This window comes from Orussus abietinus, unplaced genomic scaffold, assembly GCF_000612105.2.
Source record: "Orussus abietinus isolate OABI.00-Male unplaced genomic scaffold, Oabi_2.0 scaffold258, whole genome shotgun sequence".
In the NCBI taxonomy this organism is placed as follows: domain Eukaryota; kingdom Metazoa; phylum Arthropoda; class Insecta; order Hymenoptera; family Orussidae; genus Orussus; species Orussus abietinus.
Genome location: NW_019394414.1, coordinates 19,399 through 36,356, shown reverse-complemented (window position 1 = coordinate 36,356; position 16,958 = coordinate 19,399). Strand labels below are relative to the sequence as shown.

The 16,958-nt window shown below is 37.6% G+C and overlaps 1 protein-coding gene across 1 annotated transcript; it reads left to right on the top strand.

Moving 5' to 3' along the window:
- The first annotated feature begins 7,928 nt into the window (after positions 1-7,928).
- LOC105702692 (basic helix-loop-helix transcription factor amos) lies at positions 7,929-13,155 on the top strand. The gene is made up of 5 exons (XM_012430441.1): positions 7,929-8,032; positions 9,088-9,245; positions 10,626-10,737; positions 12,436-12,647; positions 13,033-13,155. Exons 1-5 carry the CDS (start codon positions 7,929-7,931, stop codon positions 13,137-13,139), a joined length of 693 nt encoding a protein of 230 aa, XP_012285864.1. The 3' UTR covers positions 13,140-13,155.
- Positions 13,156-16,958: the final 3,803 nt, after the last annotated feature.

The following is a 16,958-nucleotide window of genomic DNA, read 5'->3' as shown; positions in this document are numbered from 1 at the left end:
AAAACACTCAATAAGCGAAAGTGTGTTTTTCGTGCAATTTGTGAAGAGCAAAAAAAAATTTCACGCGACATTGCGTATCCGTCGGTAAAGTTCCCGTCGGATACATGTCGTCGAATTGTTCACGATACTAATTACATTCATAGAAAGGAAAAATCAGAAACTTCGAAACTACAATTAGCTCCATCTGCAAGAATATCAAGAAAATACGATCATTAGGAAAACGACAATAGAAAAATGACTTCAAAGAAATATATTCAAAGGAGTGAAAAACATAGAATTTTTATAAGAAAAATTTGATAGCCTAACTAAAGTGTACATAACACGATAGAAAAAAAGACACTTGGTTTATAAAATGATTTCTCGAAAAATGATTAATCTTAACTTAAGGACCCAACTATCTTGTATTAAATCAGACTTCTGTTTGTTCAATATCGTTTGTGGTAGATACTACTTTGTGGTTATTGTTGCTAAATTTCTGTAGAACACGAGGATTCAATCGAGGCTTTGAAAAATTAATAAATTCTAACGATTACACATAAGTTGCTGGAAGACCCTTTTCGTAGATAGAAAAAATAAAGGAGTACCTACCCTCTGAAATTATAGACATCTAAATTGGTTATTTGCGCTGTTTAAACAAATTCCGACGCGCTTCTTTCGAACCTTGATCGCAATCGAGACGGACTCGTTTGTTTTTCCCAACCACGGCGATCCGAATATCAAACAGATTTTCGGTAAACCGTGTCCAACCACTCGTGCGACCTCGTAAGCATATTTGACCAATAAATAATTTAGCAAACAAATTGATCCCCAAGGACTATAAACAGATACTTAGAGGCACGCGTCCGAGCCGAGGGGGCCGCGGAAATAGCGTTGTCCACCTCCGAGGAAGTCCTTTGCAAATTGAAGCATGCCAGTCGCGGATCGGGGTACCGAAGAACGGTCAATTGTTGTGCGGGGCACGAGAGGACCCCTACTGTGAGAACCGAAGGGGGCCCGCGGCGTGAAATCTCTATTATGGGGTCTGGAGGTGCCCCTTGTTGGGCGCGGTCTGCTGGTGCTGACAGGGGGCGCCCCCTTTGCGGCCCGGCCGGGCCCTCCAAAACGGTGTAATCGCGAATTAAATGTTTGCGAGGAAATCGAACGTGCAAGGATAACGAAGTCGATTCCCTCTCCAGAGGAGTCTTGCTTCCTCTCTTACCTTTGCGTCTCGTGACCTTATCTAAATATTCATGGTGTTTGAAAATAATTGTGAAAAATGTAGTAGGATTGATGAATTAAATGTTTGCGAGGAAAGTGAACGTGCAAGGATATCGAAGTCTATTCTTCTATCTCTAGAGGAGTCTTACTTCCTCTCTTACCTTTGCGTCTCACGACTCTATCTATGCATAGTGTTTAAAAATAATTCAGCAAAAAATACTGGGAAATATATGGAAATGTCCCCTTTGCGATTCGGCTGGGCCCTCCTGGTGTAATCGGGAATTAAATGTTTGCGAGGAAATCGAACGTGCAAGGATAACGAAGACGATTCTGCCGTCCATAGAGGAGTCTTGCTTCCTCTCTCACCTTTGCGTCTCATGACCTTATCTAAATATTCATGGTGTTTGAAAATAATTGTGAAAAAAGTACTGGGAATGACGAATTAAATTTTTGCGAAGAAATAGAACGTCCAAGGATAACGAAGTCTATTCTTCTATCTCTACAGGAGTCTTGCTTCCTCTTACCTTTGCGTCTCACGACTCTATCTATGCATAGTGTTTAAAAATAATTCAGCAAAAAATACTGGGAAATATATGGAAATGTCCCTTTTGCGATTCGGCCGGGCCCTCCAAAACGGTGTAATCGTGAGTTAAATGTTTGCGAGGAAATCGACCGTGCAAGGATAACGAAGTCGATTCTTCCGTTTCAAGAGGAGTCTTGCTTTCTTTCTTACCTTTACATCTCATGACATTATCTAAATATTCATGGCGTTTGAAAATAATCGTGAATAAAAATACTGGAAATGATGAACTAAATGTTTGCGAGGAAGTCGAACGAGCAAGGATAACGAAGTCGATTCTTCCGTTTCAAAAGGAGTCCTGCTTCCTTTCTTACCTTCACGTCTCATGACCTTATCTAACTATTCATGACGTTTGAAAGTAACCGTGAAAAAATACTGGGAATAATATTGAAACGTCCCCTTGCGAAAACAAATTTCATGTATTTATATATTTAAAATACACGCAATTCAAGTTATAAATGGTCGCAAACAAATTGTCATTAATGAACTACTTAATCATTTCTAATTATGAACAATCCACCAAGCACACTACGTTACAATTACGTAACACTGGAATAACATGATATATAACAAATATTGTTCAAAAGATACGTAAATATCATATAACGTCGAATTATAACCGTTCGGTAACATTGTTACAAACTTGTTAGCATTGCCCTTATATAATATTACCAAAACATGCAACATGTTATGTATACGTTACATTATTCGTTTCATAACAGTGTTATATCGCTCCCGAGGAAATAGCAATACAAATCATACTTATATATTATATGTACGTTACATTACATGTTACAAACGTTATGTAACCGTTACATTATTGTTACGTAACCATGTTTAGTGGGAACAACCGAAGCTAAAATCTTTAAATATAATCTGATAAAGTTCCTAAAATTAAAGTGAAATATAAATAAACTATATTTGCAGATTTTACACACTTTGTAATCTATTCCAAATGTTATTTTAAGAAACGTTATGTAACAATTACATTATTGTTACGTAGCCATGTTTGGTGGGAACAACCGAAGCTAAAATCTTTAAATATAATCTGATAGAGTTCCTAAAATTAAAGTGAAATATAAATAAGCTATATTTGCAGCTCTTACACACTTTGTAGTGTATTTCAAATGTTAATTTAAGAAATTTCGTTAGCGTAGAACAATATTCTAAAATTCCAGATAAATTCATGCTATCGACAGATCATCCCGCGTTTGCAACGTGTATCCATTCTCAAAGTTTCGGGAGCGTGTCACTTCGAGTATCGCTGTGACAAATTTCAAGTGGCCATTGTTACGCTGACAACAATTATTTATCTGAATTTGTCACGTTCGAGGGTGAAGGGACGAATCCACTGTTGGGAAACGGAGATTCAAATCATTTTGATTCACCTCGTATGTCTCGGTCAACCCACAACCGCGAGAATCCGTCTGGCAAATAAAAGGAAATTATTCACAGCTAGTTACTACTTATATATTATCAAGAGGTTTGTCAAGGTGATATGAAAGTGTCATATATATACATACCAAAAGGACAAAATATTAATAAAACTTATCTCCAAATTGGGTGCACCGAATCATTTGAAACTTCATCACGAGATTATGGAGGTCCTTAAGAAGAACGCGATGCTCCTGAAATTTCATTTTTCGAAAAAAATGTTGTAATTATCTCGAACAAGAATCAGAGAATAAAGATTCTTTTTAAAAAAATGAAATTTCAGGAGCACTTCGTTCTTCCTTAGGGTCTCTATAATCACGTGCTGAAATTTCAAATGATTCGGTGCACCCGGTTTGGAGAAAAGTTTCATAAATATTTTGACGTTCTATGTATGTAGAATGACCCTTTCATATCACCTTAAAGCGTACAATTGCTTTTCCAAGAATTAGGTAAAGTCGACAATTGTTTCCTTTAACAATTAACCCGCAACATATTCTTTTGAGTTTTGACACTAACCAAATTAGGATGGGAATACTGCCGAGTGTATGAAAAATGTACACTCAATGGGTAGAAGATAGGGACAATATAAAATATAAAGAGAGATAGAGAGGATGAAAAAAGCGAACTAGGCCGAAATTTGTGCACCTAGGGTGCAGGAATAAGTCTGCTCTCCAGAAATTTTGCAATGTAAAGGGTGGAAGGTATAAAATTCATTAATCCATTCATAATTTAGTGGGAGCAAGATCAATCGGTGGGAGCGAGATAACATCGAAAAATGCAAATTGGCCGTGGCGAAATAATTTAATCCTTTGAGTGTCACAGGGATCAGCGGGTGCTCTCGAACGGGTCCAAAGCCGATCCCAATTATCGGCGAATGTACGGACAATAAGAGCACACCTTCTCGAGCTTAAACCTGTGGAACTTATTTCGGGGAGGCCGCCGAAGGACCAAACTTCCCCAGTTGTAGGTACAACCCTACCGAACTATTGTGGCCGTATTAACACCTTGCATAATTGCGGGCGCTGCAGCTCATTGTGCGCTAAACATACCTCATTTGAATATCGGCCTATTCATATCATTGGGAACGCTAATATTTGAGCCATCTCGTTTCGAAAAGGGTCCGACCGCTTCTTGGGATGCTCCACGTTTTTCGCTACTCTCTCAGGCTGTCACGACGATTTTGGATCATCTGGACGAGCCTCGGTAACTCTTAACGATGTTGTTAGTCATTTATAAAGAAAGATGTACCAAAAGATATTCGCAAGGATTGATGTGCATTATCAAACTGAGGCAACGGTTTGAGACATGGGTCACGACGCTTTGGATCATCTGGAGGAACCTGAGTAACTCTTAACGATATTGTTAGTAATTTATATAAAAAGATGTAGCAAAAGATATTCGCAAGAATTGATATGTATAATCAAACTGGGGCAACGGTTTGAGTCATGGATCATGACACTTTTGGATCATTTGGACGAACCTGAGTAACTCTTAACGATATTGTTAGTAATTTATAAAGAAAGATGTACCAAAAGATATTCGCAAGGATTGATATGCATGATTAAACTGTGGCAACGATTTGAAACATGGATCACAATGCTTTCAATCATCTGGACGAACCCGAGGACCTCTTAACGATATTGTTAGTAATTTATAAAGAAAGATGTACCAAAAGCTATTCACAAGAATTCATATGCATAATCAAACTGTGGCAACTATTTGAAACACGGATCACAACGCTTTGGTTCATCTGAACAAACCTGAGGACCTCTTAACGATATTTTTAGTAATGTATAAAGAAAGATGTACCTAAAGGTATTCGCAAGGATTGGTATGCATAATCAAACTGTGGCAACGATTTGAGACATGGGAAGGATTTCTTTTTTTCGATGAAGTATTCTTGTTAAATCTAGATACAACTATAATGGAAGGGATAAATAACTGCTAGTGCTTCTAAATAGAATTTGTTGGTGATACACGCTACCTCAAGGGCAGTTACTTTTCCATCCACGGAAGTTTATGCAAAATTAAATTTAGAGAAGGGAAAGAGAGTTCCTTGATGTCAAATGTTTTCGTTAAATAAAAATGAAAGGAATAGAGGGAACCGGTTGCTTTGCTTTGAGGAAGGATCTCAATATTGGTGACCCTTTTCAGAAATAAATTCGTTTCCAAGGAAGACTCTTCTCTGCAAAGAAGATCCACCCAACCGTTGATAAGAGTTTATGTAATCCTATAGGGATGACTATACTTAGTTATCTCGGAGGTGGTTCCAGAAGGAAAAAACGAGATTTCCTTGTCGCCAATTGTTATCCTTTATGAAAAAGATTTCTTAACTTATCCTATTATCTTTAGTTCTTGTTGATATCTTGCAATTTCGCTCCCTTAACTTTCTTAAGACTTTTATTCAAAGGGAGGATCTCGCTTCTGTCAACGAATGTTTACACAAACCTAAAATCAGAAACGGGAAATAAGATTCTTATTACTTATCCATCCTCTTTCATTATAAAAATGATAAATGATTACTTCGATCACATCTTTTGATATTAAAAGCCCTCTCGTTATAATCCTTTTCCTTGCAGGACTTCCAGAGCTGAAGAAAAGTTCAAGGAAAGCTTACAAATTAAAGAAGAATAGGGATCTCCATTTAACCAACCGTTCTTTCTGAATAATAAAGAAAAGAAAAGTACAAAACAGTACTTAGCAGTTTTCCGTCTTCTACATAATCTGTCTGTATCAAGGACCCTCTTACAAGAAACTTCTTTCATTGCAGGACCTTCTAACAGCCAAAGGAACTTTAGGTAAACTTTAAATTGGAAATCGGTAAGGATTTCCTTCCAGTCAATCGTCCTCCTTAAATTGAAAACATAAAATTAAAAGCAACTGAAGATTTTTTGTAATCCCGACATATACCACTCCTCGAAAAAAGACTACAGCACTTAAAAATCAAGGATATGCATATCGGATAAATACATACATTGTTTAAATTAAATAAAGGACATTGTGGATATATCTCGGGAGTAACAAGAATTTTTTAAACCAAAATTGAATATACTATCTCATCACATTACCCTACACAATGTACGTTAGTGTCTGATTTGTGTGATATTTCTTTTTAGGTGCTGCGATTTTTTACCCTATAAATCAGTCAGTCAGCCCTTTGCTCTTTATGTATAGACACAGATTTTAAAAATTCTATTATTCTATAAGTCTATATTATATATAACGGAAGTTCCCTTGAAATAACGAATCGAAGAAAAAAATCCGTTCTTAAAGTACGTTCACGTTATAAAAGGAACGCATCCTCAAAATTTCTTGTTTCTAACTTCAGGAGAATGAGTTTGGCGATATTGAATCAGTCAATCAATCAGTCCTTGCTCTTTATACATACACACAGATTAGAAAAGTTAAATTATTCTTTATTTCAAGGGAACCTCGAAAGATTCGTTCTTAAAGGACGTCCACGTTATAAAAGGAACGCACCCTCAAAATTTCTTGTTTCTAACTTCAGGAGAATGAGTTTGGTGATGTTGAATCAGTCAATCAATTAGTCCTTTGCTCTGTATGCATACTCACAGATTTTAAAAATTCGATTATTCGTTATTTCAAGGGAACTTCGAAAAATCCGTTTTTAAAGGTCGTTCACGTTATAAAAAGAACGCACCCTCAAATTTTCACGTTTCTAACTTCAAGAGGATGAATTGGATAATGATGAATTAGTCAGTCAGGCCTTTACTCTTTATGTGTACACACAGATTAAAAAAAAAAACTTGATTATGCGTTATTTCAAGAGAACCTCGAAAAATTCGTTCTTAGAGGACGTTCACGTCATAAAAAGGACGCACCCTCAAATTTTCACGTTTCTAACTTCAAGAGGATGAATTGGATAATGATGAATTAGTCAGTCAGGCCTTTGCTCTTTATGCATACACAGATGATAAAAATTCGATTATTCGTTATTTCAAGGGTACCGTACCCCCTTAACACTCCTCCCGCCATAAATCGTTTCCCTTCCTGCGAGCAGAGAGATCCTCAAGGAGGTTTACACATCCCCGAATCCGGAAAAGGAGAAAGAAGATTTCTCGGAATTAGTCGTTTCGGAGTCCTCGGACCAATGGCGTTCCAGCAAAAGGGTTTCATAACGTCCGAGCGGGGTCCAAGTGCGGGTCGCCAAATTGAAACGACTCACTCCAGCTCGGCGTTGTGCTCGGGGTAAAATAAAATCCCGACGGCAGTAACAATAAACCGCAGGACCCTCGTCGTCCTCCAGGGTGCGGAGATAAATGCGCTATTAAGTTTGGACCAATCCCCGAGCTGGCTGATAGCTATTTCGCCCCCGCGAGTCCTGGATTGGTCCCAGGCTCCTCCCAGGGGTTGGTATCGATCATCCCCTCGCGACTCGACTTTCTCTATATAAGCCCAATCCCCCTGGGACGACTCCGATAGTCCGACCTGGAACCTAACCGGGTTTACGCATGTCTCTAATTACCCCGCGATTGCGTCCCTCGGGAATTGCTCCGGGAATTTCGGAAATCTTCGGGATCCCCTCCGACTCGGAAATTCCGCGAGTCGCGAGAGAGTTCTACCTCCCAGTGGCCTCAGCTTCGGATCCGCGAATCCTAGACACCGTTTTCGGGATCCTGTGCTTCCGTCGATGAATTATCCTCTCGGTACCCTACTAGCCAGTGGTATTTGAAGGTTTAGAGGACGTTTTGGAAAAATGGCGACGCACCCTGCTTACGAATTCGAGGACCGAGGTCAAAGAATTAGGCACCGCGTCGGGGCGGCCTCCAGGCCTGCTGACTCCACGGTTGCGTGCACTAGGTGATCTTTAGCTCATCTTCGATTCTTTTTCATATTAATTGGCCCTTATCTTTTTAACAGAGATGTTAGTCTCTTACTCGGTAATCACGGATCAATATTGAGAGAATCTAGGTAGACGTATTAAGGTCCTAGATATTGGTTACTGGGTTCTTGGTGCTATTGGGTTGATGCATAAGTAATGGCATTTTCTTACACGGAACGTAACGTATAAAATACGCCATTACTTATGCATCAACCTAATAGATACAATTGGACAAAGTCGTGTTGCTTCATTTAGGATTTTGCTCCTAAAGGGTTGTATAAGGGTGGATTCAGAGAAACCAGTAAATAGATGTATTATATGTTAGGTTTTAAGTAACGTAGTAACAGTTTATGTTCAAAGTCAAGAAGGGTAATTGAATATCCTGTAATATTTAATAGATTATTGTCAGAGCCTCATTATACGTTCTCCGAAAGAGACATTGTCTGGGAGGAAAAAAGTTTTAAATGAAATCTACCAATCTTAGGATTAAAAATTCTGTGCAATTATCGTTCGATCTTCGTACAACTTTGGTACGACATATTAAAAAAGATCTTTTCAGAATGTAAATCAATTCTAGAACTGGATAGCAATGCAATCGAGATTCGCCATTTAGAAGGAGACTTAAAAATATCTGTTTCGCCATTATCGAGAATCCTAAAATAACTCTTGAGATTTATTAACAGCAAATTTCTCTGTAGTCTTGCTCATTAAGCGTTTCCACATTTATTTATAAATTACTCACTGAATATTGCTGCTCGTGTACGAGTGTTATCACTTGATATCTTTGATTTTAGTACTTAATCCCACTATATGGATTCAATTACTCTTGGTGCAATATTTCTAAAAAATAAATTAAACTGCTTGCTGTCTATTGAACAGTTTTCATTTTACACGGAGAGTTCAAGCCGATGGCGTGGACAAAAAGTGAATTTATGAAACTTGCTCACGAAGAAATGTCAATTTTAGTCCTCCCTTGCATCGTTACGTTAGGCGTTTCCTCGTGAGGAGTAAAATGGATAAATTCTTTCCTCAGTGCGCAATATTACGTGGGTCCAAACAGCGACATCAGCGAGGAAGACATTGCGGAATTGCCGTCTTGCGTTTACGCAGGCAGAGCAACGCAACACGTGGCTCACGCACCACCGCACACCCATTCCCCTCTTCATTATCACATGCCAGTGTCAACTCCAGGTAAATAAAAAGAAAAAAATACCAACAACATATTAGCGTTGATATATCCAATATATATAAAAAAAAACTATTAACTCATTGCGGACGAGTGTCGGCAAATAGCCGCCCAAAAGCCTTCAGAAAGGAAGTCCCGTCCGCAAAGGGTTAATAACTAAATAATTTGTACGAACTATCTTGTGACAATATAGGTTGCTTTAACTTCCTATGAATTACATATATTTGTTAATGCATTTTGCGCTATTGTGTTGATATATCGAATATATAGAAAAAAAAACTATTAACCCTTTGCGAACGAGTGTCAGCAAATAGTCGCCCAAAAGCCTTCAGAAAGGAAGTCCCGTCCGCAAAGGGTTAATAACTAAATAAACTGTACGAACTATCTTGTGACAATATAGGTTGTTTTAACATCCTATGAATTACATTTATTTGTTAATGCATTTTGCGCTATCCTTTTGCATCTACCACTTAGGAAGCTTGCTTAACAACCGGCGGCAAATGACCTTATAAATGTATTGTACATTTACGTAAATTCTATAGGAGGCAAATGTGACGCAAAGGGTGTAAATGTATTTCTACCAAGATAATTTATTAACAATTTGTGTAATATTCGGTATGCATGAAAGTAATTCTCTGATTTTTTTTTTTTTTTAATGAAGAAGTATATTCTCGGAAATTAAATGAAGTTATGAAATTAGCGTATATTGAACTGCTTAGAGATTAGTAATGTATTTGTCGTAGCCAGATTGTAAAATACGGCGTTTTGTAAAAACAGACAGTTAAACGTTTGTCCAATTAGCTTCATTTTCAAATCCGGCTGGTCATTTCATAAAGCGTTTTATAAAACGACCAAAGAGACACCGCCGAATAGTCAAACTCATTAAATTACCGTCTGTACCGGCTAAATGATTTCGGTCATTCTATAAAAAGCGTATTTTTCTATAATTCAACTTAACCCAACCTACCTACTTACATCGAATAAAGTATATTATCATCTATATATTTGTTCTACTTATGTATATACTGATTACGTGAATAAAATAAAGAATGCTATCCTAAACCCTTCCCCATTTTTTAGTAGAATTTGTTGATTAAAACCGTATTTATAATATACCAGAAATTATTTAATTTAATTTAATAAAATAAATTAAAAATTAAATTAATATGAAAAGCAGACAGTAATTTAATGAACTTTATATAAAATACCTAGTCACTTTATAAAATGATTTGTCGGATTGTAAAATGAAGCTAAGCCAACGAAGGTTTAACCGTCTAGCCGTTTTTTATGAAACAATATGGCTAGGCTTTTTACAAAACGCCGGTTTTTACAGTGTGGCTACGACGTATGCATATTTGTAAAATGTTTTGTTATGAAATTTTCAGACCATCCCGATACCGAGTTGAACGGAGTTGAAGAAGGTTATTACCCAAATGGTAGCCCGTATAGAATCCAAAGACATGCCGCCAACATTCGCGAAAGGAAACGAATGCTCAGGTGAGAAAGATGTCCAAATGTTATACTTCAGACCAACTAAATTTAGTCGAGCCCTTGAATCAATATGAATATTTCAACAACTCTTGAAAAACCTAAATCACCACAAAAACACCTGCGGTGTAAAGAAAACAAAAAAACGTGCCAAATACTCCCTAGTAGCACAAAATATTTGTCCTATATTTTCTATACATTTAACGACTATCGTACATTTTGTAAATATTTAGCAGACATTTGAAATATTTGCCAAACGTTTACTTTAGAATATTATCTCTATAATATTTATATTATATTAGCTCCATGTGTTTTCGTAATATTTTTCTATCAGATATACAAAACATTTCGTTTCATTTTAATATAAGTATTTTTTAAATATTATCTGCCCAATACATTATAAAGGTTTTAAAAATATTTAAAATCAAATTCACACGTTTTGCTCGTATAATGAAATAGCGGAACGAAAATATTAGAAAAATTTCTCCAGTTTTTTGATACCAAATGAAGTGTTCGATAATAGTCGTGAAGTAAAAAATGTACTTTTATTATGTTAATAAGTTAAAAAATATAATCTCTCTATATGTTTATAAATTATTGAAACTAAATATGTCATTGAGATTTTCAACAAATATTTCGGATATCTTCGAATTGAAATCTACAAGAAATCTTAAAAATCTGTCGCTTGAGATATTTAGCAAAGATTACTAAGAAATATTTAGAAATTATTCTATGCTACTAGATTCTATTTGAAAAGTCCATTTTGCATTTCAGCTACTCTTGAAAAACAAGAATATTCGAAAAGAAACAGCATGGAATCGATATCGAGAAACTCGGTAGAGTTTCGCACCAAATATTAGGTGTGAGGGAAAGTTCTGTCGTTTTTAGAAACATAGAAGTGTACGTGTTAAAAATGGCAGACTTTTCCCTTACATTTTCCCTTATATTTACACGTCCTCATCAAACCCTTAACACCAAATTTAGACATGTTGAGAATGATTAACTCCGTATCTAAGATTCCTCCTGGTCCACGACTGATTACATAAATATAGCAATAGTTATCGTGGTTGTTCTATCAGAATTAATAATATTTTTTTTTAAGTTTATACCTTTCGAAACTTCACAAATTTTTTTTTCTTTTTGTAAACCATCAAGACGGTTCCAGGATTATTGATCGACCGACAATATAAACAACATTACCGCCCTTATTAATTTAATATTACTTAATTCAGAATGTTATATACACGGTGTTCGCTTTTATATCTATACAATTAAAGATAGTTTATCCTCGTCTACGAATGGTATTACAAAAATTACATATAAGATTAGTTTGAATTCGGTTTGACTGAAGGATCAATAATCATGAAAAAAAAGTTTTGATTATTATGCTTATTATTCGACATTTTACATATAACAAACGATCTGGGACCGCCTCTGAGTTTGTCTGTCCAGGTGCTTGGACACCTTTTGCACCCCCTCCAGGAACAGCTCTGTAAACCAAATGATTTGTCTTTAGTCTAACGAAAAAAGGGAAACTGTACATAAATAAGTCGTATAATTATTTACTGAATTAAAAGAAGTAATAAAATGTCAACATTTTAGAGGAATTTCGGGAGAACTATTGAAACTGCCGAAGGATTGAACTTTCCGTTAATGACCCTCGGGAATAACGAGTAGCCAAATTGTAAGTGTAATTACGATTTTTAGCAGCATCAACTCGGCTTTCGACGAGCTTAGAGTTCACGTGCCGACGTTTCCCTACGAGAAGAGACTTTCGAAGATAGACACGCTACGATTAGCGATTGCGTACATAGCTCTACTTAGGGAGGTCTTAGCAGCAAGACTCGACCCTTTGACGTACGTGGAAAGGTGCCTTAGGGGTGAAATTAGTGGCGAACGTGCCGAGTGGAACACAAGTGGTGAGCCATAAACGTAATAATGATAATTTCCTTTAATTTGTCATTCATATGAATTCGTTATCTTTTTTGTTAAAGGTAACAAGATGTATATAAAATGAAAGGTCCTTGGACGGATTCATTTCTATTTTCTTATATATAATTTCCACGGTGAAGAAAAAAAAAAATGCAGTCATGNCCCTCGTTTGCTAGGCATAAATATTTAATTTCATTAATTACAAGAGTTTTATAATAGTATATCTGATAAACGTCATCTATGATAATTGAAGATATGTCTAAAAACGAGAATGTAAAAACATCCTTTGCTGTGTCCTTTTGTCTCCTCTGTTCTTGATGAACCGTTCTGTTCTTTCAGAACTCATGGATAATTGTTATTTCTTTCTTCCAGACTTAACGGCGAGGCTGTCATGGATAAATTGGGAAAACTTGGGCGTGAACCCACACCGACGATCCGTGCTGACAACTCTCGCTCTAACGACAGACAATATGAATTAATGATGCTGAATCCGAGCGACGAGCGATTCTTTCTTTGTACATACCTTTCAGTGGAGCTAGAGTACCAAAAATCCAACTATTTTAATTTCTAGTCTATGTGCAATACATGCGCCGCCGTGAATTTCGTATCTAGCGTCTGAGTAGCGTACTAGCCAGTAACAGTTAGTATTCATTTGGAATAAAACGAGAGAACCGTACATCAATGTGTATAATCTTGAAAAGAAATAACTTGAAAATGTAAACATATACGAACGTCCCAAATCAATTAGAGACGGAGCGAGTACTGGTAAAACATCCTGCTCCATAAATTTCGCCAAGTTTGTAACAACAGACATTTAATAATATCAAATCGATCAGCGTAGTGCATGCAGATTGCCAAAAAGTCCGACAGGTGGCCCCACTTTATTAACATCTGAAGGATGCTAAAGGGTGGAGTCGACAAAAGCGTTTTGCGACTGCAGTAAATTTTCATCAACCGATGAATTAACCTGGTCGGCGGAAAAGTATTCCTCGAATCTCGCCCAGAATTCCCATTCTGTTCGGGCGATTTAGCGATTTACCCCTGCGATTATATCCAACAGAGGTAAATTTCCGTCAAAGGTGATCGTGAAAATTGCCTAACGTATTGAAAAAAAAAAAACTAAGAAGAGGAGGAGGAGAAACTATATCAAGGTACCCCAAGCGACCCAGTTGCCATTTTCCCTGACTTCGCTGCATCGTCTACGTGTAAATATTTTTCCGAAAAACAAAGATTTAAAACATCTTTAGTAAGACATAAAATATATCGAGTAACCTTTTGAGGAAAGAAAGAGTTAACCGGAAGAGCAAATCGTCGCAGAAAAAAACGGAATTCCACTGTTCATTGATTATTCCAAGTCCGGGAGAATCGGGTGAGTTTGCCACTTTTTCAGGGAAATTGAAAGCTACGAAGATGGAGGAAGTGAGGGCAGAGGATTTCTATGATCGAACCTCTTCCGGGACGGAAGACGACGAAACGAACGCTGGGGAAGAGAAGGTCAGCGATGTCAATTATTCGGATAAAAGGTGCTCTGACAAGATGGCAAGCACTGACTCGACTGTGCTGAAGTTCCCCGAGGAAGGGTCCCCGGAGGTTATCAATCTAGATCAGCCGATAACTTCCAGAAATATGCAAAAGGTTACCGCAAATGAAAATCCGCGAGTGATCGAACTCAGCGACCGGGATTCCAAGATGGCGCTGCACCGACAGTTCAACGTCGACTGCGCGAGCCCAGCGCGCTCTGACGGCGACGCGGAGTACTCGGTAACCAACGACGGCGCGACAAGCCTTGAGATCCTGCAGAAACTTCCACCAGGAACTGTGTTGATAAAACAGGAATCTTCGAAAATTTACCAAGAGGACAGCGATTACGTACACGAGTCTTCCAAGGACTCGACGGAAACTACAAGCAGCGGCGGAAGTACTACTTCCGGCACCCTCAATAAGCCAAAAAGGATCCACAGATCGATTCGCAGTAAAAAGTGAGTACGCCAGAAGATCAAAATAACCCAGAACTGATTTCTAATCGTTTGAGGTTACCGATGCAGTTATTACATTCATTTCAATTTTTTCTTTTGTACTTCCTAACTTGAAGGTCCATTAAGATGAGACAATTTCAAAATTGTAGCAAGCAATAAAATATACTTACCAACGTGTCATAATCATTTCGTTAATCACTCCATTTTATAGTGATTTCTTTTATTTAGCCTAGACTAGAATCAGAATCACATTTTCTTGTGAAAAATCTAGTTTCACGAGCATCGCGTTCTTCTTTAGGGTCTCCATAATCACGTGTTAAAGTTTTCAAATTATTCGGTACTTCCAATTTGCCGAAAAGTTTTGTAAATATTTTTACGTTTTATATGTATAGAATGACCCTTTCATATCACCTTAATTCGTGATTGTGAACATTTCGTTTAATTTAATTTGCTTGCCCAAAGGATCACAGAAGTCCGCAGGAATCCCGTCAGGGTCACGAAGAAGGACATGAAGGACAAGGACTTCCCGAGACCGCGACAACGACTACTTTCTGTGAGAAGAAGAGAAGGTCTCGTTATACCGGAAGCGAGTAAACGCTCGAAATCTACGACCATGCCTTACATGAACACGAGGTCCGTGACTCGAAAATTATACACTGTTGGTGCGACTTATCAAGCACCCACAAAACGAGACGAAACGGAGTGGAAAGAGTGGCCAGTTCATGGAATGCACGAAAGGCCAATATTTCATCCCGAAGTAATTATTTCATCTAAGAGTTATTAAGATATACAAGGATTTAAGTTCATTGAATGCATGCAAGGCCGATATTTCATCCAGAAGTAATTATTTCATTTAAGTTATATTAAGATATACAAGAAATTAAGTTCATGGAATACATGAAAGGCCGATATTTCATCCCGAAGTAATTATTTCATCTAAGTGTTATTAAGATATACAAAAAATTAAGTCCATTTAGTTATGTATATATTTAATATTCAGTGTATATCGGGTTAAAACCGAAGTTCGCTTTAAAAGTTAAAACCATGTTAATCTCGATGTCTAAAGTTAATCAGAAACACTGTATAAGATTGTCGTGTAATTTTATCTTTTTCATGAATACGTATTTAAATGATGAAATTTATCAGAGTCAGTGCTTGATCAATATACAATCTTACTGTCCAGACATTCAAGAATGAACGAACTCAAAGTAATTCTTAGTGTGCATTTCGAAAAATAATAAGCGGCAATGTCGGTAAACTTAAGTAGTAAATAATTACCTTCAAAGACCTTCAGTTACTTAAAATTTACATGAATGGCATAATACCGAAATGTAAATCATTTTAGGTGGGATTAGCTGCTGGATACAATGGAAGAGTCTTCACGAGCTTGGATGGCTATTCTTATCAGGAAGTCGTCGTGCAGCCGGAAGTGGAAATCGTATTAGTGGATCCACAGCCAGAAACATCGCTAGAGGAAAAGAAGAAGAGAAAAGTTGGAAGCAAAACTAAAAAAGGTGATCTAGAAACCAACCCCGAAGACGAGTCCTTTGTAACGTGTATGCACGACACGTTGCACTCAGTCTTCGCATATTGCACCGAAGTGATCAGTCCTTCCTACAAAGAAAACGTAGAAAAACGAATTGAGTCCCTTGCATCCACGTCAAAACAGTCAGAACTAACGCTGGAAAAGAAAAAGATGAAACTAACAAACTGCAAGGAGATTCCTGGCCCTCCAGAAACGTTGCAGAAGGTGAAAATAAAAACTGAAAATCCGAAAGATGAGCCGAGTTCAGACGCCAGGAAAAATCCAAGAAACGATCCGGGGATTCCGAAGGCCGAAGAAAGTCGGAAAAATGTACAGGAGGTTTCTAAAATTGCCGTTCCTGCTTCTTCCGCGTACTTTTTCTCTCGGAAGCCCCTGAGCGAGCTGTCCAAGATGAAGAACCTCCCGATAAGTCAGACGAAGCTTCAAGAAGTGCTGCAGAACTCCCCGAGGAACACCATATTGTTGGTGAGGACTGCTCAGTCCTCGAAAACGGAGAAGGTCGTTACGAACAATAGCAAAGTTCCCGGGAAAATCTGCAGCGATCTGAACCTAACCAAGCTGGAGGATTTCGCCATCAGCGATGAAACCTTGATGGAGATATCCTCAGTCTACAAGAAACTGGTCCCAACGGAGGAGCAGGATCCGAGTTGCGAGAATTCGCCAAAGAAGGGCACTATTTACAAGAAAATACCAATTAAGGGTCTTAGTGATAAATTGATTCCAAAGCCAATTGGAATTAACGTTGCTAGATCTGCTATATCATCTCCTAAAAGGCA

Coding starts and splice junctions, on each gene's coding strand:
- LOC105702692 (XM_012430441.1), top strand. CDS start 7,929: ATGGCGACGCACCCTGCTTACGAATTCGAGGACCGAGGTCAAAGAATT. Junction 10,738..12,435: donor GAAAGGAAACGAATGCTCAG/GTGAGAAAGATG, acceptor TACGATTTTTAG/CAGCATCAACTCGGCTTTCG. Junction 12,648..13,032: donor TGCCGAGTGGAACACAAGTG/GTGAGCCATAAA, acceptor TCTTTCTTCCAG/ACTTAACGGCGAGGCTGTCA.